The 21,719-nt window shown below is 38.6% G+C and overlaps 2 protein-coding genes across 5 annotated transcripts in view; one reads left to right on the forward strand and one right to left on the reverse strand.

The window, feature by feature from the left end:
• AFG2A (AAA ATPase AFG2A) overlaps positions 1–10,769 on the reverse strand; it is a 362,101-nt gene extending 351,332 nt beyond the window's left edge. For 3 of the 4 annotated variants that reach the window (XM_086704270.1, XM_086704271.1, XM_086704273.1), the window contains exons 1-4: positions 10,528–10,769; positions 5,462–5,583; positions 4,013–4,170; positions 380–438 (exon numbers count right to left, since the gene is read on the reverse strand). In XM_086704270.1, the coding sequence (XP_086560396.1) occupies positions 380–438; positions 4,013–4,170; positions 5,462–5,583; positions 10,528–10,687 (499 nt within the window). In that variant the 5' untranslated portion in view covers positions 10,688–10,769. The remainder of the gene's footprint in view (positions 1–379; positions 439–4,012; positions 4,171–5,461; positions 5,584–10,527) is intronic. The other variant, XM_025921597.2, reaches the window with a different exon arrangement.
• Positions 10,770–11,148: 379 nt separating this feature from the next.
• NUDT6 (nudix hydrolase 6) overlaps positions 11,149–21,719 on the forward strand; it is a 41,430-nt gene continuing 30,859 nt past the window's right edge. Inside the window, exons 1-3 of the mRNA XM_025922311.2 lie at positions 11,149–11,472; positions 14,868–15,071; positions 20,183–20,238. Of these exons, the coding sequence (XP_025778096.1) occupies positions 11,235–11,472; positions 14,868–15,071; positions 20,183–20,238 (498 nt within the window). The 5' untranslated portion in view covers positions 11,149–11,234. The remainder of the gene's footprint in view (positions 11,473–14,867; positions 15,072–20,182; positions 20,239–21,719) is intronic.

The raw sequence follows: 21,719 nt of genomic DNA on the forward strand, positions 1-21,719 counted from the left end.
ATACATCTAGAATCCTATCAACTCGTCAACACATAGCCAGGCACTCCATATCTAATAATAAACTCACCTAAAATGGCACACCTGCCTGATACTCCAAGGTAACATTTCTCATAGGAAAGACCAAGAGCTCAAGGGTTAAAAGTTTCAGTTCTAACACTGACTTTGTCCGTAGACAAATCATGTATTCTCTCTACTGCTCAACTACCAATCAATTGAGAAAAAAATCCCTATCTCTAAAGGACATTAATTCATTGAGAAGAACATTCTCCACACTGTTGAAGATAACTATGATCTATATAAGACTTCAAAGACACATTACTTTATTTACTGCTACCTTGCTTCTTACAATTTAAAAAACTATTTAAAATACGTCTCTCACCTAGTTTTCTCAGAAGACAACCAGTCAGTTGTTCTTCATTAATATCCACATTTTGGTCACTATAAAGGGCAGGGGAAATAGAAATCAGCATCAAGTACACCAGAAACTAAAACGTAATATAAAATTACATATGCATAGTTGTAATGCAGACCTAGTCACCTGGAAATGGTTTATACAATACTGGAATGATTTATGCTTTTAAGATATTTCTTATAGCCATGAAAAGATGATTTGCAACTTGGTGTCCTAATGACCTAAATCAATGTTCTTCAAAATACAGAGTACTATCCATTAGTGGATCATGAAATCATTTCAGTCAATCTCATCCAGCATTTTTTTAATAGAATACAAAATGTCAAAAGTACATCACACATAGAAAAGGTAAATACTGCTTAGAAAAGCATTACTTTCTTATACATACATTCATACACATCTATATACTCATGTATACAGGTACACACGTGAGTACATGCGTGCACCATATTTGTGGATGTATACATATACTAGATCACAATGAAATGTATTTTTCATTGTGTGTCATAGCCAACATTTGAAAAACACTGATCTAAATTAACCATCCCTTTTCTGAAATTGCCTAGCTTGGAGAAAGGCTTTTACTCATAGATTACTTCACTTCCGTTCTATAATTTAGAATTTATCTTTCTGGAAAATTAAGTCCTTATAGGACATTACCTGAAGAGGTACAAATAAGAAAAAGGGAGAGTAATGGTCTAATGGAATTTTATTCTGGAGAAAGGGCATGCCTACAGAAAAATGAGAATCCTTTCTTCCAGCTAATGATTGTTTTTCAGAAAGGTTGCTTGAGTATAGGAAGTAGGTACATCTAAAAATCTTGTGAAGAAACATGTTCTTGGGCAGTTCTCAGAATAGGTGCATTTTTCCTTATTCCCCACATGTAAGTAGCCCATACCAGCAGAGGAGGCTACGGTTGTGAGGTTGTCCAGAGATCGGTAGAAAAGTGATAGTTTAGCTCAAGAAGAGGTATATTAGCAGACCCATCTGGTCCAAATCTAAGCCTTGTTCTCCAATCAGTTTATCAGCAACAAACGAAACCAATAGTGTCAACTTCATTATTTGCAGATTCACCCACCTGCTACAATTTATTTGTAACCCCAAAATCAATACTAAAAGAGCTTGCCTAGTCATTCACGGACATGTGTAGAGCAGGCAAAACGATGGAGTCACTAAACACTTTCCTAGCTGAGGTTGAAAAAGAACTCTTGTTTTCATTCTTCCAGAGACAACAAGAAGATGGCAGAGATGGTAGGAGGCAGTGCAGTGTACAGCAGAAAGTGCAGCTCGTGGGTGAGCTGGAGATTTGAATCCTAACTGGTATCTGTCAGTGAGGTGGCCTCCGGCAAGTCACTCAACATTTCTGAACTACCACTTCTCTTTTATAAAACAAAGAAGTGAAAATCTATCAGAATGAGTTGTCTTGGGATTATAATGTATGGTAAGATATGTATATGTATATATTTATACTAAATATGCACTAAATATAGTAACGTTATTAGCATATGCTATTATATATAACATACGTTAAATATTTAAACATAAATATGTAACATTAAATATAAATATATACATACATTGCTAATACAGTACTCACAGCAACTTTATAGAACATACTTAGCACTAAGAATGAGAATCGACTGTGTATTCTTATAGAGAGAAAAAAAAGAACAAGGGGGAAATTTCAAATCAAATGTATATATAAACTACACGGGAAATTGTATCTCCTTAAATGCTTAAATTCACTTCTGTTTATAGAACTCTGAAACCAGTTACATTTAAATCATTTCTATTTATTAAACTCTGAATAGAAGATATTCACAAACGAGTATAAGAATGGTAAAAATACTAAGTTTTGCTTTTAAAAAATGAATAGGTGCAGATAAAATTACTTCCACTAGAAGGAGCTCTAACCTTACTAATAAAATTTTTCAGAAGCAAACGAAGGGTATGATCCACAGATTGAAATTACTGATTTATCTTACTTGAAATTAAGTTTCTTGTCTAAGCTCTGCTGCCACATTTAAAACACAAGATTTTTTAATAAAATTGTAAAAACGAAGCTGCCATTTAAACACATACAGTCCCTGTATAGTAGGTTATCGTCATCACCTAAGACTGCTGCGCCCTCAAGAGGTCACACTAGCTAGATCATCAAAAATCCAATCAACTGATGCCTGCAACCTGCAGCACTGTCTCAAAACACTCTAAAGATAAATACCATTTAATCTGTGTAGAACTACTACCTAACCCATAAAATAATGGGTAAGTTACTTCTCACCCAGGCCATTTCCTCATCTTTAAAAAAAAATTTTTTTTTTAATGTTTGTTTATTTCTGAGACAGAGACAAAGCGTGAGAGGGGGAAGGACAGAGAGAGAGGAAGACAGAATCAGAAGCAGGCTCCAGGCTCTGAGCTGTCAGCACAGAGCCTGATGCAGGGCTCGAACTCACAAACCGTGAGATCAAGACCTGAGCCAAAGTCTGTCGCTCAACCGACTGAGCCACCCAGGCTCCCCTCCTCATCTTTAATAATGGGATAAATATGGGCACCTTGTAGGATGTTCAGAGTATTAAATGAGAGAAGAAAAGGTGTGTATGCATGTGTGTGCTAGTACACAGCTGGTGCACAACACATGCTGAGTTTTCCTTTCCCCTCTTCCTTTTATTTTACTGTTTGCTAAAATATTATTAAGTTCTCTGAAAAATGTTTCCTGGTTTATAAGAAAAAAAAATATGCTAATGCTCAAGCTTGAAATCTACAAAACTATCAAAAGAGAAGAAAACATTTTAAAATCAAACTAATGACTGGAAAATGTTTTGTGATTCTTGCAAACAGAATATCCAAGACGACTGGTGATATACTTTAACTGCATTGATAAGGTGATTCAAACAATTAGTCTTTGATGAGGGACTTTCAAAATCTAATAAATATAACTGTTTTATTAGATTGAATAATCAATGAGTTAAAATATATAATCAGGTACTGTGCTTGAACAGTCTTGATTAAAACTTATTTCTTGCCTATTCACGGTAATCTACTCCCTCCTTTACAACATCTCTGATTACACTGCGATCCAAGATGAAAACTACTGTGGAACATACATCGGTAATAATTCCTCTCACCAAAAAAATCAGGGCAGACTCTAATCACACGGCAATACAGTCTCTAGTCCATACATTAAGTAGCACTCATCCAGCTTGTACTGTCTAATACAGTAGAACACTAGCCACTCGCCACGTGTGGCTATCGAGCACTTAAATGTGGCTAGTCCAAATTGAGGTGTGCTGGCAAGTTTAACATACACAGTGGATTTTTTAAGACTTAGTTTGAAAAACAGAATGGAAAATAACTTATTAACAGTTTTTTATAGTTATTACAAGTTAAAATAAAATTTTACAATTGGTGTAATACTAAATATTAATATTGAAATAATGACTAACTTACATATTAAATAAAATATTTCACCAACTTGATTTTCCTTCTTAAAAGTGGCTACCAGAAAATGCAAAATTATATATGTGGTTCACATTTGTGATTCTTGTTCTATTTCTGCTGGGCAGCACTCATTTAGATTGTCACCAAAGAAAAGCACCAAACCTGAGTGTCACATCCATTTCCTCAGCCTGAAGCACAGCACCCAATAGAGGCTGGACTTGAATGGCATCACCAACGCTCACGCCCACATTCTTTTGCGCCATTTCACTCAGGCCAACCTTGCCTCCAGGAAATCCTGCCACAGGCCAGGCTGTATAGACCTGCCCAGAACACAGGAAATAAAAATATGAGAAAATAAATATTCGTAGAAAATCATTAATTTATAAGGCAGAAAACTAAGCACAACTAAGTATATGGATCTGCAAAACACAGTCCTCACCCCCAAAGGACTTAGAATCTGACACAAGTTACAAAAAACTTTATTTATTTATTTATTTATTTACTTACTTATTTACTTATTTTTGAGAGAGAGAGAGAGCACAAGTAGGGAAGGGGCAGGGAGAGAGGGGAGCAGAAGATCAGAAGCAGGTTCTGTGCTGACAGCAGCGAGCTCAATGCAGGGCTCAAACTCACGAGCTGTGAGATCATGACCTGAGCCAAAGTCAGATGCTCAACCAACTGAGCCACCCACATGCCCCCAAAAAACTTTTTAAATAAGTACTTAATTATGTCTTTTTGTGAAGATTAGGAATGATACCATGGTGAAATCGGTAGAAGATTTGAAAGGTAATTTACAAAAAAGAGACAAAGGCATTAACATGCAATAAGAAAATGGGAAAAAATACTAAAGACAAGCTAACTGTAAGCCTGGCACATAAACTTCATCCAGGAAGTAGTGAAGGAGCTGGCACAAGAGCTTCATGGGAACCTGGATCTCATTAGACTTAAATGTTAATGAAGAGAAGTGAAGATTTCCAGCTCCAGATAGTGGTCTGAGCTCACATATTTATAGTCTCCACAAAACACAGTGAAGAACTTTTTTTCTTTTTCTTTTTTAAGAATAATGAAAAGAATGAGAACTGTGCCATCAGCACCTAATAGATTTCAAATCATTTTCAGAGGCCACCACTGGATGAGAGAACACTGACTAATCAAGCAGCAGAAGACATAGCAGAGGCAGAGGCCGGCAGCAGGAAAGACCAACCTGGCAAAAATGATCCAGGAAAGGTTCTGGGTTTCGAGCCTCAAATATAATGAATAACAATAAGAACAAACAGCTGAAAACAGGAAAAGTAATCACATATTTGTGATGACACTCATATTTGAGAGGACACTCATACTCCCAAACAACATTTCTATGAAGAAATACAATTAACTGGAGGAGACAGGGCTGCTAGTGTGTGTCACCACCTTGGGAGAAAAGGCCTCTGTCTATATTATGACATTTAGAGGCTACTATTGCCAGGGTAGTCATAGATATCAAAGGAAGGAAAAGTTTATACAGATGTGAGGGTCATTTAAAATATAGTTTTTCATTTATTACTTTGTTGAAAACTAAAATAAAAAATGTCACAAATCTTTCTAAACTAAGGAAATGAAAAACACTCTTACCTCTTGTTTTCCATCCAAACTGGTAAGCAACACTGGTCGACCTATACATATATTTGCAGATTTCATAGTGTTGAGTCCAAGTTCAACAAGGGAATTTTGGAATGTTTTAGGAACTCTGTCATCTACCAAAAAGGGGAAGAAAATTATTTTCATACTATTTTATAACTACTGAAATTAAAGCCTGCTTTCTGTTGGGAGTAAATTAAAATCTTCTAGCCACATAACCAAATGAATGCACTTACCATACTCTGGAGAAACCAGTTCCAATCCTCTTTATTTTAACGAAAATACTTAAAACCAAACCTTTCTAAGGGTCCACTGACTGACAGTTTGAGTGCTAACTAAAAGACGATGTCTTATGGGGTAGGTATTAGTTTCCATCTTTTAAGAAATATGATCTCTGGGGCGCCTGGGTGGTGCAGTCGGTTAAGCGTCCGACTTCAGCCAGGTCACGATCTCGCGGTCAGTGAGTTCGAGCCCCGCGTCGGGCTCTGGGCTGATGGCTCAGAGCCTGGAGCCTGTTTCCGATTCTGTGTCTCCCTCTCTCTCTGCCCCTCCCCCATTCATGCTCTGTCTCTCTCTGTCCCAAAAATAAATAAAAACGTTGAAAAAAAAAAAAAAAGAAATATGATCTCTAACTTGTTTAAGAACTGCACATGCCTGCAACAAGGCTTTTCATACTTGCATAGCGACCTTTGTACTACAGATTCTAAGTCGAGTTGGCTACTAATATTCAAAGACTTGAGCTGGGGAACTGGCATTTTGTTCTGGAGGGTTAAGTTACATTTCCACTTCTGATCCACATGATAGCAATTCAAGAGTTTTCTTTTCTAATCCCAGGAACATATGGATAAAATAGGAACACAGGTCTTATTCCTTAGGCAAGTACACACTGACCAAAATGACCATTCTGTGTTTTCAACTTTGGCCAAGGACAGGGATTAGAATTCAGCCCAGCTGACGACACTTCTGAAAATGATGCGCTGATATGTCCACCCCCACCCAACCACCTCCTCAAGTACACATCTGGTCCTTCTTTTGATTCTTTCAGCACCCCATGCTGTCAGATATTAGTATTTATCATCATAATATACATTTGTTTTTCAGTCTGACTTTCTCCTAAACCCTGTGCTGCTTTGGCAGGAATTGGGTCAAATTCATCTTTGTATCTCCAATGCCTAGGAGTGCCAAATATAGCAGTCGCATAATAAACATCCATGAAATCAGTGAACATACTAGATGGCTACACAGCATTTTACTTTTCAGCACAAAATCAATGAAACACTTAACGAAATTTTAGCTTGTCACAACTTTGTTACAAACTTTATTATTAGACACATAGACCATAATCATGGTTCTCTAATATTGGTGTTCCTTAATAATCAAAAAAAGGATACTTTGAGTTTAAAAGGAACTAAGTCAATAAAAATAAAATCATGAGGTGTATCTAATTATTTTTTGCCACTACAAAATAACTACACAACACACTTATTTTCTGTCATCAGCTGAGAAAAACAAAGCATCTCACAGAGCTAAGATTAACAGTACTGAACACTTTATAAAATAAGCATATTTCACAATATGAGGCTGAAAAGAAATTCAACTTTCCTACGAGCATCAGGTCTCTTAACATAGTTTACTCATCAATAACACCAAAGAATCCTTTTGATGACTTAATAATGTTCACTTTTCTGCCACTTCTGTCTTTCTAAACCTCAATAAATTACCCTTTCCTCTTGAAAATTACCTCCCAGGTATATCCAGTCCTTGGCAAGACTATAGGTTTTCTTCTTCCTTCCATCCTATCCTGCACATTCACCATGCACCAGAATTTGACAAATCACAGGCTTCTCTAAATACTCCACTTCCTCCTTATCACCAATGAAGATCATGTTCAAACTCTCATTCACTGGCCTTATTTCCTAATACATCTCCACACATTCTCTTACAGTCCTCATTCCTCCAATACCATACTTTAAAAACATACCTCAACATCCACTTTCCCTATTAACTATACATTATTGAGCACTTTATGTGCCAAATTAACTAACGAGACAGTAAAGGTCATTTCAAACAACCATCCACTCTTCATCTGTTCTTTCAGCAAACATTTGCTATGTGCCTACAACATGGCAGATAATACGTTAGGCACTAGGAATACAAAGTGAACAAAAGCAGACAGTCCTTGGCCTCTCAGAGCTTATGATCCAATAGGATGAGGGAGTTATTAAACAATCACTGAATAATTCTGTAGTTGTAAACTAAGATTAATACAATGAAAGAATGACCAAGAGGGCCAGGAGAGCCTATAAAGTGGAATCTAATTGGGAAGAACCAGAGAATGCTTCTCCAAGGAAATAATGTTGAAATTCAGATCTGAAGGAAGAAGAGGAATTAACTAAATGAAGAGGGAATAAAGAGAATTCCTGACAAAGAGAACAGCTTGTACAGAAAAGTACTGGACAGAAGGAAGAATTATATACCTGAGTACACGCAGAATGGCAGGAGACAAGAAGGGGCCATGTAAGGAAGGTCAAGACCTCCCAGGGAAGTAGGCTGATAGGAAGCTGCTGGGCTCCTGACAGCAACTGAAGATCACTTAGGGGTGAAAAGCAAACTCATGACAAGATGTTCGTTTTTAAAGATCATTCTGGCTGCACAGTGGGGGAAAAAAATGGGGAGTGGCTAGTGCAGTAGTCCAAGTGACAGATGATGGTGTTTGAGATCAAGGTAGAAACAGTGGTAATAAAGAAGAGGAATGTAGGTGATAAACAGAACTTGGTAGTGGACTGGATATGTGAGATCTGTGAAAGAGATGCCATGGATGACCCCTAGGATTCTGAAGTTTACAATGGAAAATTGAACAGGTCCTGAGTTTGTTTTGTTGTGAAAATATGCGTTTATGAGGTCAGTCTTTAAGTACCTTTGAAAAATCCAAGAGAAGAGGTATAGCGCAATGCTATACAAAGTGTGATCAGCAAACTATTTGTTACCAGTTCATGAAAGGATAAATACAGAAAACAAGGGTTTACTTAGAAGCTTTTATTACAACTGGACAGACTAATCACATATCTGTTGAATCTAATAAAAATTTCTATTTTTAAATTTATTTTCCTAGTAATTTCTTTTTAATTATATTTACAACAGCACTAAGCTTTACATATGATATTTTAAAAACTTCCTTACAAAGTTTTAGTATTGGTCTAGAAGACAACTGAACAAAGACTCAGAAATAGTATATTTTACAAATATAATTACAAAAATGATGAGGGTATAGATGGAAAACTATGGACACTGGATGAGCTTGCCCAAGAAAAATTTGTACAGAGAAAAAAAGGGTTTCAGGACTAAAAAACTGAAGAACTGAAACATCTGGCAGCCAAGTAGAAGATTAGCCTGCAAAGGAAAGTGAAAAACTACGTACCAACAAAAGGACAGAGAAAAACTAGGAACATTTAATGACACATAAGTCAAAAATTAAACTATTTTTAGAAAAAGGAAATGGTAGACAACACCAAAAGTTGCTGAGAGGTCAAGTAAGGGAAGTAATGAAAAGCTGTCCATTGTATTTACCAACATGGATATGATCAGTGACCATGGCAGGGACAGTTTCCATGGAATGATGGAATGGATACCAAAAGAGAAATAGGCTAATTAGGAGGTGAGAAATGAGGAGATAGAGACTACTCCATTAAAGAAATTTGGCATGAGGGGCGCTTGGTTGGCTCAGTCAGTAAAGCATGCAATTCTTAATCTCCACGTTGTAAGATACAGTTCCATGTTGGGTGAAGGGATTATTTAAAAACCAAATCTTAAGGGGCAGCTGGGTGGGTCAGTCACTTAAGTATCTGACACTTGATTTCAGCTCAGGTCATGATCTCACAGTTGGTGGGTTCAAGCCCCACCTCGGGCTCTGTGCACGCAGTACAGACCTGCTTGGGATTCTCTCTGTCCCTCTCTCTCTCTGCCCGTTCCCCCCACACACACTCTCTATCTCAAAAATAAGTAAATAAACTTTTTTTAAAAGCAAATCTTAAAAAAAAAATGGCAATGAAAGGATGGACAGAGAGAGAGGATGGTGATAAGAAGAAAATGTAGAACTTTTGTTTTGATTTAAAATGTAAGAGAAATCAGGTTTAAATTTCAATAAAAAGGGTCCAGTTAAAAAAGAGGTTGAATATGCAGGACAGAAAAAGTTGTCCTCTGACCCCCTAAAGGAAACTGAAAACACCGTATTAACTCTAAAATTGTGATTAGGATCAACATTAGGCAGAAGTAAAAATCTTGCCACTAGGTTGGCTGGTGATCTGTTTTTTCGAAGCTGTAACACACAGCTTCAACCCAGAAGCTTTACCAATTAAATAACTTTTCAGGCAAATCCGTTCTCTTAACTCAAGGGGGCTGGTATCTGGGATAATGGCTTCAGAGTCAAATACCGCCTACCACTTAGTAAACCTGTGGAACCTGGAGCCAATCACGTTAACTATTCTTCCTTTGTAAAATAGGCATAATGATACTGTACCTATCTTCCAGGGTTTCTGTGAAGATTAAATGAGATATATGTGTGACATAAGTAACCTACTGATAACAATAGTATGTAATTGATAGCTGTTATTAAATACCAGAACCTGTCTAACAGAAGAAAAAATAAACCTTAAAGGCTTTCATTCTCAAAGACACAACGCTCTTAGGAAGATGCATCCACATCTTCACTGAACTGGGTGTCCAGTTTTCTGCTGTATGTATACCCTATACTCGCTAGCTTTAAGCAACTTCGCAGTTAAATATGTCGTTCATCTTAAACGAAGTAAAGTTTTTCAAGTATAACTTACAAATTCAAAACAATTCACAGAAGAGATGGCTTGACTTAGCCACGGATAAGCCGTTTCTGCCTGACTTCTTCAGTGTAGGCGTGGCTTCGGACATCTTACAAAATTCTGTGCTACTCTCACACCTATGTCTCGATCAGTTTTCAGAAGCCTCTGCATCATAAGGGCGGCATCGCTAGGTCTACGCTTTCCCAGGTTGCGCCCCCGGCCTCAGGTCTCCCACCCAAAACTCTTTACCCTTTTCTAAAAAGTTGGTCACCACCAGAGTCCCAGCCGCCGCCGCGGTGCCTGGCCCAGGAGGAGCCGAGGGCCCCGAAGAAGAGGAAGCAGAAGAGGGTGAGGTTGAACCATTCTCTGCGCTTCGATTCAGTCGTTTTCTGTTCTTCTTGGAAGACATGATCAGAAGGTAGCCTGAAAGAAGCAACTGCAAAGGCGGCTCAACGTGCGCGTTCCTCTGGAAGAAAAACTTCCGGGGCAGAAGTCAACGAGGCTCCGCCCTTCACCGTAATCCCCAGAGTGGAGCGCAATTAGAGGGAGAACGGAGCGTTTTCAGAACTCGCCGTCTTTGAAGAAGCTGAAGAGGTTATGACTTTTACAAAGGAAGGTGGATTACGTAAACACAACCGTCATTTAGATTGTAAATTCCTGAGAGGATTTTTTTTTAATCTCTGCCTGCCTTCCCTATTCCTGGACAAACGTCTGTTGACTTAAAAACAGGTGGAAAAGTTTCTCCTCAGCTTTCCTGGAACCAGCCAAATTCCTGAGAGGACCTGGTGGACAGGGCTTCGTGATCTCTTCGGTAAAGCGCTACGAAAGTGGCGTTAACTCAACTCTGAGATAGATGGGTGGCACTCTTCTAAAATTTATGGTAATGACCTCCGCTCCTGACCTAGGCGGAAGGTTGATTTTAGGGGCCTAAAGAGTGGTCGAATGGGGACTTGAAGATGCCGCCATTTCTGAGCGGGCGTTTCTGGCGCGCGGTGTTCACGCGGACCCGCGGCGAAAGGCTCTGGGCAGGGCACCGCCGGGCCTCGGGCGGTCCGGGTTGCAGGTGGGACGCTCTCGCCGGAGCGGACGTGTTGCGAGCCGAGCCGGACAGATTCGGGGGCATCTCGGTGCATCTGGAGCGGTTTCGCGCACTGGACCGCCTGGACGCCGCCTCTTTCCAGAAGGTCTTGCAGGGCAAGTGTGCCTTGGCCGAGGGGTTCCCTGGCTTCCTGAGCGTTTCTGCGTCCACTAGTCATGCTCTCGGCGAGTCAAGTACCGAGAGGGCAAATGTGACCTGTATCAGTTTCCCCTGTTTTGTTCTTGTTCCCTTTGCTGGGAGATTTCTGAGGCAGCTGGGTGAAATGGTGACTATTCTAGACCTTGACATCGGCAGCACTAGTTTCTGGTAACCTTTCTAGCGTGTGACCTTCGGCAAGTTCTGTCAACTACCATTTCCCCTTCCATAAAACTGGTTAGCAACGCATAGGATTGCTGAGGGTGAAGTGCTTAGCACGGTATCTGTCACATACTTAACGCTCAGTAGGTGGTAATATTATTCCATTATTATTGACTGTCATTTACTGAGCCTTAGTTATGCGGAGCACTTTGCCCTAGACAAAACTATACAGGTGGTGGACAGTGAGTGGACCAGAGAGGTTCGAAGTGGTCAGTTTTGTACACAAATTGGATCAGGCTGACTCATCAAAAACTAGAGTTTGCTTCTAAAACAGAGCGACAAGTCTTTCATGATTAACCAACGAGCATGGTGGGCTGTTTCGGTCTTCAATAAGAAAACTCTTCACTCTTCTTGAACCTCAAGTCCAAAGATAAGATAGCAAGCTTGGGTGGAGGAGCCTTCATTATGAGAGAAGCCTGTGATTTGGCTGGAGTTTTTCAAACTGCCCATGAGGGTCCGTATGTTCGAAATGAAGGCATAGCGTAGAAATTCAGCCATTGAAAGATCTTCTCTTAAAGGAAACTTCAGATAATCTTTATCCTATTGCACAACATGGGAAGTGAGCATCTGTATTAATATAATTGAGCTAGTTATTTCATTCTTTAATTATTCTCACTCCCAAACTACATACCTGTTCACCTCATTTCTCTGTTCGTGAATAATTGCTGATTTCAACAATATCAGCAGTAGGAGAATCAAATCAGTGTTCATCCTCTAATATGTCTGCGTATGTGTGGGTAGAGACTGGTATTTATTGCATACATTTGTCACTGGCCAGGTGATTAAAGCACTACCTTAGCCAACAAAGCAAAACAGGAGGATTGGGGTTGGAGTCACACATCCAGGTTTCAAGTCCCAGGTTCTGCCAGGTGCTTACCCAGGCATTAGACAAATCACCACTGAAAAATTTGCCTCTTAGGTTGCTTATGCAAATAATGCCAGCCCTTTTTACTTTACTGGATAGATGTGGTGATCTAAGATAAATTATATGAAACTAGTTTATAATCTGTGTAGTACCATGTACCTATAGTCTTTAATAAAACATTCTATTACATTTATGAATTGTATTGCTAGACACTGGTTTAAGAACTTCACAGATATTCATTTAGTCCTCATAACGATTCTGTGAGGTAGATATTTTTACCTCTATTTTAAAGGTGATTGTACTGAGGCACAGAGAGATTAAGTAACTTCCCTAGGCTCTAGCTCTAGAATCTGTTCTTAATGCATTATGTTGTCTCTAAGAGTTAGTGCAAATTTTGTTGTTAACTATGTCAAACTTGAGCTTTTTCACTCAATTGGAATGATTGGGGAAGATACGGGAAATTTCTGGAATGAGAGAAACATCCTATAATCTTTATTGGAGTGGGTTACACAGGTGTATGAATATGTCAGAACTCATTAAATGTACACTTAAGATTTGTGCACTTCACTTTTTGTAATTGTAATTGTGTGTCAATTTTTAAAAGATTTAATCGGAAAAAGAGGGAGGTGAGAAGGATCTGACTCCATAGCCCCAAATCAAGAAGTCTTTATGAAAGGCTCCTATGTATTTTCACCTTGTTAGGTACATTGACTTTTAAATTTTTTTTTTTTTTTAACATTTATTTATTTTTGAGACAGAGAGAGACAGAGCATGAACGGGGGAGGGGCAGAGAGAGAGGGAGACACAGAATCGGAAGCAGGCTCCAGGCTCTGAGCCATCAGCCCAGAGCCTGACGCGGGGCTCGAACTCACGGGCGGGCTGTGAGATCGTGACCTGAGCCGAAGTCGGACGCTTAGCCAACTGAGCCACCCAGGCGCCCCGGTACATTGACTTTTAAAGAGGTAGAGAACATGGTCCTTAACAGTCACTTACTGCACATCTGGAGAAGAGAAGAGGGAAAGGAATTTAACCATTAAATAAATAATCAAGCCTTCCTACTACCACACATACACACACTTTGCAAGATTATTGTAAAGATTAAGTGAGATGATGGATAGAAAAAGTGATTTGAGAAGCTTTTCTAAAACTGCAGTATTCTTAAAAAATAAAAAAGGGTAGGGGGGTTGCTGGGTGGCTCAGTAGGTTAAGCATCTGACCCTTGGTTTCAGCTGGTCATGATCTCACAGTTGGTGAAATCAAGCCTGGGGTTGGGCTCTGTTCTGACAGCATGAAGCCTGCTTGGGGGTCTCTCTCTCTCTCTCTCTCTCTCTCTCTCTCTCTCTCTCTGCCCCTCCCCTGCTTATGCATGCTCTCTGTCTCTCAAACATTGAAAAAAAACAGAACTGCAGTATTCTTCACTCGTAAATTAAGGTCAATAATACTTGCCTTTTAGGGTTGTGAGAACTTAATGAGGTATTATATGTAGAGTGTCTAGAACTTAGTAAGGACTAAATATTAGCATCTTTTTCCCCTGGCTCAATCTTAAGTAATAAAGCAAGAGAATTTACAGAAGTCAAAAACAGAAAAATCTATGTTCATCTTGGTATTATTTATATAAGAATTAGAAATAATCCAAATATCCAAGAGTAGGAGGTTGGTTAAGTAGCTTTTGGTACACCTATCTGAGGAAAATTATGTAGTCATTAAAAATTTATGTTCATTAAAAATTTTAATGACATAGCAAAATGTTTACATTTAATGTCGTAAAGACATGCTGTAAATTATATGTAGTATGATGTCAATTCCAATGTTCATGGGAAAATGTCAACATTTAAATGTTTATCTCTGCATTCTATTAAGATAATGAAGTTTTAATTTCATTATACTTTATTTTCAAAATTTCCCAGAACTAGTATATATTATTTAAAAACAAAGTTAGGGTTTTAACCACCCTTGAAATTTATAAGCCAAAAATATTGTCACAGAACTCTTAAAGAAAGAATAAATAGAAGCCCATAATGGTCATTTATAAAGATTAAAACTAAGGATGTTAAAAGGAACAGCATCAAAACGGAACCAATTATGTGCCAAGCATTGTGTCAGTTGTTACATTTTGGGATCCCCTGCCCCATTCTCCCAGCTAACTACAAGGTGAGGTGGATGTTTTAAGATGGCTTTTTGGAAGAGGTGACACCTTGAGATGAGTTTTTATTTCTCCCACTTCTTTCACTGGAAAATACTTACAGATTTTTCTCATCTGCATTTTAGCTGCAATACAGCAATGGAGGTCAGAAGGTAGGATAGCGGTATGGCTGCACATTCCCATCCTCCAAAGCCAATATATTGCCCCTGCTGCTTCCCTGGGTTTCTGCTTTCACCATGCAGAATCGGATTCATCCACACTGACACTGTGGCTGGGAGAAGGACCCAGCAGATTACCAGGATATGCGACACATCAAGTAGGAGTTGCAGGTCAGTTTCAAACTAACATTTTAGAGGTTCACTCCATTTTTTTCTTACAGCTAAGCGATAGTTTATTCATGTCTAATGAATAATTTGATGAAGTGATTATCCTCCTTGGGACTATTGAGTAGTGCTTTAAATAAATGAACTTGGCCTTCTGAATTGGCAGAGGGCAGCACAAGAGAACAAGTTTGGTGTTTAGTTTTCCAGAGGATACATTTGAACAGTCTTACACAGGTATTTGAACTTCACTACTGAAATAGTAACACTGAATTGGGATCAGGGAATAAATTCATTACAGTAAAGCATATTAGGGTAAAATGAAAGGTAACTTTTAGGTTAAATTGAAGGTAAAGCAAAGATGTTTGATGATTTGAACATTACTTCTTAAAGATATTTACATTAAGTTACAGTGCCAAACAGTTGTTTAAAGTAGCATAATTTAAGTATATTATGGAATTTTCAAGTCACTGATTGACTTCAGAGACATAGTTTTGAGAGAAGATTTGCTTTCGATTAATCGTAGGTGCATCAGAATCAACTGGAGAGCTTGCTGAAAACACACTGCTGGGCCCCACACCAAGAGTTTTTTATATCGTTGTGGGGTGTTGCCAGAGAATTTGCATTTCTAAGAAATTATCTGCAGCTGCTATTGATATCAGTGCTGGTCCCTAAACCATCCTTTGGGAACCAGGGTTAAAAAAATTTCTAGATTTCTAGGGGCACCTGTGTAGCTCAGTCGATTGGGTGTTCAACTTTGGCTCAGGTCATGATCTCACAGCTCATGCGTTCAAGCCCCACGTCATGCTCTGTACTGACAGCTCAGAGCCTGGAGCCCGCTTCCGATTCTGTGTCTCCCTCTTTCTCTGCCCCTCACCTGTTGATTCTCTCTCTCTTACTCTCTCTCTCTCTCTCTCTCAAAAATAAACATTAGGGGCGCCTGGGTGGCGCAGTCGGTTAAGCGTCCGACTTCAGCCAGGTCACGATCTCGCGGTCTGTGAGTTCGAGCCCCGCGTCGGGCTCTGGGCTGATGGCTCAGAGCCTGGAGCCTGTTTCCAGTTCTGTGTCTCCCTCTCTCTCTGCCCCTTCCCCGTTCATGCTCTGTCTCTCTCTGTCCCAAAAATAAATAAATGTTGAAAAAAAAAAAATTTTTTTTTAAAAATAAATAAATAAAATAAACATTAATTTTTTTTTTAATTCCTAGAATTCTGGAAAACTGAAATAGTAAAAGACACCTCATGACTTAAATGAAAACAGTATTATATGTAAATTAGTAATTTGACCAATAATTGTATTTATTTTACCCTTCATATAATTTATAAGAGTTTTTTGAGGTAGTTTGCACCTTTGAAATTAAAAAGAAGTTGTTCAAGGATGTCTAATGTTTTCTCTGTCCATGATCTCGCTTCCCTGTAGCAAGTAGAGGCATTTAGAAATTTCCATTCAACTCTACTTCAAAAGACTACTTGATAATTTGATAGCACCTTCGCACTACATTAGAAAGTCATACTGACAATTATCAATTCGTTGGTAACAGATTTTTAAATTAGACTTTTAAATCCAGTTATTACTGCAGAATTGGTAATATATTTATACAGAGTATCCTATGAAGCCCTTGTTTATAACTAAATACTATAGTTAAGATATACTATAGGAGTTCTGGAAGTGAGAGATCAAGAACTTGAGCAATTTTGAAGTGTAACTATGATCTACATGAAGTGGCTATTGGGGGTGGCGATGAAATCATGTAAGAAATTGTTCTGGAAAGCTACAATGTTTTTTAGGTGAAGGGAAAAGAGCTGACATTTATTGATATAAGCAACACAAAGAAGGTGTGGCTGGTGAACATAACACCCCAAAATATGCCACTTTGATTATTTTGAGCTTGAGAAACACTAGATATAGCAAGGGTCTTCTGCCTGCCCCTTTTTACATAAAAGTAGGGCATAAATTTCTTGTACCAGGAAATTTCTTGTATCAAGGAAGATGGGGAGTTGACACCAAGATGAGTCTATACAAATAAACCTTACTAGGGGCGCCTGGGTGGCGCAGTCGGTTAAGCGTCCGACTTCAGCCAGGTCACGATCTCGCGGTCCGTGAGTTCGAGCCCCGCATCGGGCTCTGGGCTGATGGCTCAGAGCCTGGAGCCTGTTTCCGATTCTGTGTCTCCCTCTCTCTCTGCCCCTCCCCCGTTCATGCTCTGTCTCTCTCTGTCCCAAAAATAAATAAACGTTGAAAAAAAAAAAAAAACCTTACTAAAATAACCTTTGTATTCCCATTAGTTTCCCCCGTGTATGTCCTCGTCGTTTTCCCACAATTAACCTCCCTTAGCCCAAACCCTTTTTTCTGTGGTCTTGTCATGTCCCCATAATTTATTGCTGTTTGTTAAAATGGTATATATGCCTGTGGGTCTGACCACTTTTTTGGGATTTTCACTTCTTTTTATCAAGTCCTCCATCATCACCCCAGGCCAAGTAAACCTCACATAAAATGTTTATATTTTTTTTCTCCATTAATCTATCTCCTGTGAGTTCAATTCTCAGCCCTAGACACAAAACCTAAGTGGGTAGGGGGAAAATCTTTCCTTCCCTACACTGGAATGGAGTGACCTGTGGCTTTGTTACTGTTCTTAAATCACAGCAAGCTGTCTCAGCCTCAGAGCTTTCACACTTACTGGCTCCTCTTCCTGCAGTGCTTTTCCCCAGGGTTTTGTTTATCTAGCTCTTTGGAGCTGAAGTTTCTGCTCCAACAACTTCTCAAAAAACTTCTGACCTTCCTGTCTAAAATAGAGTCCTCCTGCATGCCATCATCCTTGGTCCCTTTATCCAGGTCTGTTTTTCTCTATAGCACTTACCACAATTTGAAATTCTGTCATGTACTTCATTTCCCCCACAATAATATAAACTCCATGAAGGCAGATATTTTGTCTTTTCCACTACTGTATTGTCAGGTTCAAAACAGTGTCTGGCATAAAGTACATGATCAATAAATATTTCTTGAATGAATAATTGGATAGCTCTTCAAGTGGAAACATGAGACCCCAGAGAACACAATTGTATGGGGAAGGGACGTCGTTGCACAGTGAGAAGAATACCAACTCAGAATCCAGACAGTTTTAGCGCCATGTGAACTTGGGCACTCAAAATAATACCACTCACACAATTATTATGAGTAATACCTGAGATAATGTACATAAAGCACTAATCATAATATGATAATCTCTATTTAATCCCTGATCTTTGTGTTGATTTAACTTTTAAGTTGTGACCAGCAGGGGTCGCTCACATTGTGCTTTAGCAGTGTTAGGTTTGTCTGAAATACTTTGCTCATGTTTAAAATTCATTAGGGAAAAGTACACTTTGAGTAATCACAAATTATTAAAATTTAAGAGTAGGTTTCCTTGCCATTTCTTTGGTATTCTAACCCTTGTAAAATCCAATTCAATTAAATTATAATTTATATTTTCTAATAGAAACCAACATTAACGTTAATTATATCTCACTGGTTTTCCTTCTTTTAAACATTAAATGTGGTGTTTTCATTTCAGAGAAATTTGTCATTCCTTATACATAGCTATCCTCTTCTATATTTTATTGCAACATAAAATGTTTGCAATCGCCTCATGTTGTATATAATTTGTTTTTTATTTACTTATTACCTCCTCATACACACACCAGAATGTGAGCCCATCAAGGATCAGGAATTTTGTTTTGTTTACCACTGTATCTCTAGCACCTAGAAAAATGCCTGACACATAACAGGGCTCAATATATAGAGAACCCATATGTATTAGGTATAGGAACTCAATTGATATTGAAAGAATGGAAGAGTATATGGAAAGTATCTTTTATAATATTTCCTCACATTACGTAAATACAGATATTTATGTAAACGTTTATTCATTTTTGAGAGACAGAGACTGAGAGCAAGTGGGGAAGGGGCAGAGTAAGAGGGAGACACAGAATCCAAACTAGGCTCCAGGCTCTGAGCTGTCAGCGCAGAGCCCAACACAGAGCTCAAACCCACAAACAGTGAGATCATGACCTGAGCCAAAGTCAGATACTTAACCGACTAAACCACCCAGGTGCCCCCAAATATATTTAAATTATAACATTTAAAAGAAACTAATATAAACCATTATGGTGTCATTTGTATTTTTGACCCAGGATTGCCCAAAGAGAAATAAAAAACAAACCTTATTTTTGAGTCCCTAATGCCCAGTGTGCGTGGCAATGTGTATGATGAATGAATAAGTAAAAGAAAAGGACTAGAACTTAAAATATATATAAAATAAAGAAATATCCCAAAGCAATATATTGAGATGTTATAAAGTCATATACACATGTCATAAAGAAATATAAGTGGCTAGGGCGCCTAGGTGGCTCAGTCAGTTAAGCATCCGACTTTGGCTCAGGTCACAATCTCGTGGTTCACGAGTTTGACCCCCAAGTCGGGCTCTGTGCTGAACAGCTCAGAGCCTGGAGCCTGCCTTGGATTCTTTGTCTCTCCTTCTTTCTGCCTCTCCCCTGCTTGCATTTCACCTCTCTCTCTCTCTCTCTCTCTCTCTCTCTCTCTCTCTCTCTCTCAAAAATAAATAAACATTAAAAAAATCAAAAAAAGAAATATAAGTGACTTCAGGTAGGTCTTGCACTGAATATTAAGATATTTGAGATTTAGATCATCAGGGGCACAATACACGTTCTATACATAGCAATTCAAAGAATAAAAATGAGAATGGAAAAGTCACTACATTCAATAAATATTTTTTAAGCACTTAAGATTAGACACTAAAATAAGTGCTACAGAAGAATAAAATAATTCTGTAACTGTGTACCGTCAGGAATAGATACTGAAAAGAGAAGAAGCTTATGCAGATAATTATCCTACCACTCAGCATATGCTAGATCCATCATTGGTATTCCAAGTTGTTAAAAGAACCCGAATAACTGAGCAATCAGTTTATTGCTAGAGAGATTTTACAAGTGTTCATTGATGAGGTGGTATTGAACTAGGCCTTCCAGGATGGGTATAATTTTGATGACCACAGGTAAGAGTATGGGAAGAGTCTAAGGTGAATGAAATTAATGTTTCTCAATTATCTTTCATTGTTCCCCCAACAGGAGCTGTATTTGATGAAAATACTAGAAAAATATTAGTTGTACAAGATCGAAATAAAGTAAGTTGCTTCTGTTTTTCTTTTAAATATGATTATTTTTTAATTCCAGTATAATTAACATATAGTGTAATACTAGTTTCAAGTGTACAAAATAGTGAATCAGCAATTCTATACTTACTCAGTGCTCATCACCAAAAGTGTACTCTTAACCCCCTTCACCTATTTCACCCATCCCCCTACCTGTCTCCCTCTGGTAACCACCAGTTTGTTCTCTATGTTTAAAAGTCTGTTCTGTTTGCCTCTTTTTCTCTTTGATCATTTGCTTTAAGTTGCTTCTGCTCTGTAAATTGCTTTCTAAATGTTCAGCTGTCTCTAGAGAAAATGTAGAAATTTTGATATGGTCAAAGAATTACAGAAAGATATTTTAAAAGTTCTTTCTAGGAGAGCATGGATGGCTCAGTCAGTTGAATGTCTGACTTCAGCTCAGGTCATGATCTCACAGGTTGGGAATTCGAGCCCCACACTGGGCTCTGTGCTGACAGCTCAGAGCCTGGATCCTGCTTCGGATTCTGTGTCTCCTCCTCTCTCTCTGCCCTTCCCCACACTGGGTCCTGTGCTGACAGCTCAGAGCCTAGATCCTGCTTCAGATTCTGTGTCTCCTCTCTCTCTGCCCTTCCCCACTTGTGCTCTGTCTCTCTCAAAAATAAACAGACATTAAAAAAAATTTACTTTAAGTTCTTTCTAAGCAGTTATGGATCATTTGGATATTTATTTAATTCAAAAAATACTTAGGCAGGCCTTGAAAATGTCAGGATAACCTCAGTGTTGCTCACTGTCATATTATGGCTACAGAAAAATTAAAAATGACTATATTTAGTTGGGAAGACAACTGTGTTTCTCACAGACTGTCGAGATATTCGTCATTCATTCGGTATTCATTAAGCTTTCTCTATGAGCCAGATGCTGAGGATAGGAAGATTATTTAAGACGGTATCTCTGATGTCCTGCAGCTTGCTACCTATTTGGGAAGGCCATGGTCATACAAAGGATGGTAACAATTACTTTGCTTTTAAAACAAAACCCTGAAGACTTCTCAGAGGAGATGAATATCAAACTGGGTGTTGAAGAATGAGTAGGAGCTTACCAGGCCAAAAGGAAAGTTAGGATAGGAAAACAGAGTAGAAAATTAGAATGGCATGTAAAAAAGTACAGAGAGTTCAGAAAGGGGCTAACATGGTATCTTAGTTTGTTCAGGCTACTATAACAAAAATAACAGACTGGCTTAAACAACAAACATTTATTTCTCACATTTCTAGAGGCTGGACCAGGATTTAGTCCCTCTTCCCAGTTCATAGATGTTCATCTTTTCACTGTGTCCTCACATGGCAGAAGGGAGAAGGGTTCTTTCTGAAGTCTCTTATAAGAACACTACTGCCTTTCGTGGTTACTCCCATTCCACTGTTGTGACATAATCACCTCCCATAGGCCTCACCTCTTAATATCATCACATTGCGCCCATGTTTAAATCAACACGTAAATTT

This window comes from Puma concolor, chromosome B1 (assembly GCF_028749965.1).
Source record: "Puma concolor isolate L17-30 chromosome B1, mPumCon1.1.hap2, whole genome shotgun sequence".
Classification (NCBI taxonomy): domain Eukaryota; kingdom Metazoa; phylum Chordata; class Mammalia; order Carnivora; family Felidae; genus Puma; species Puma concolor.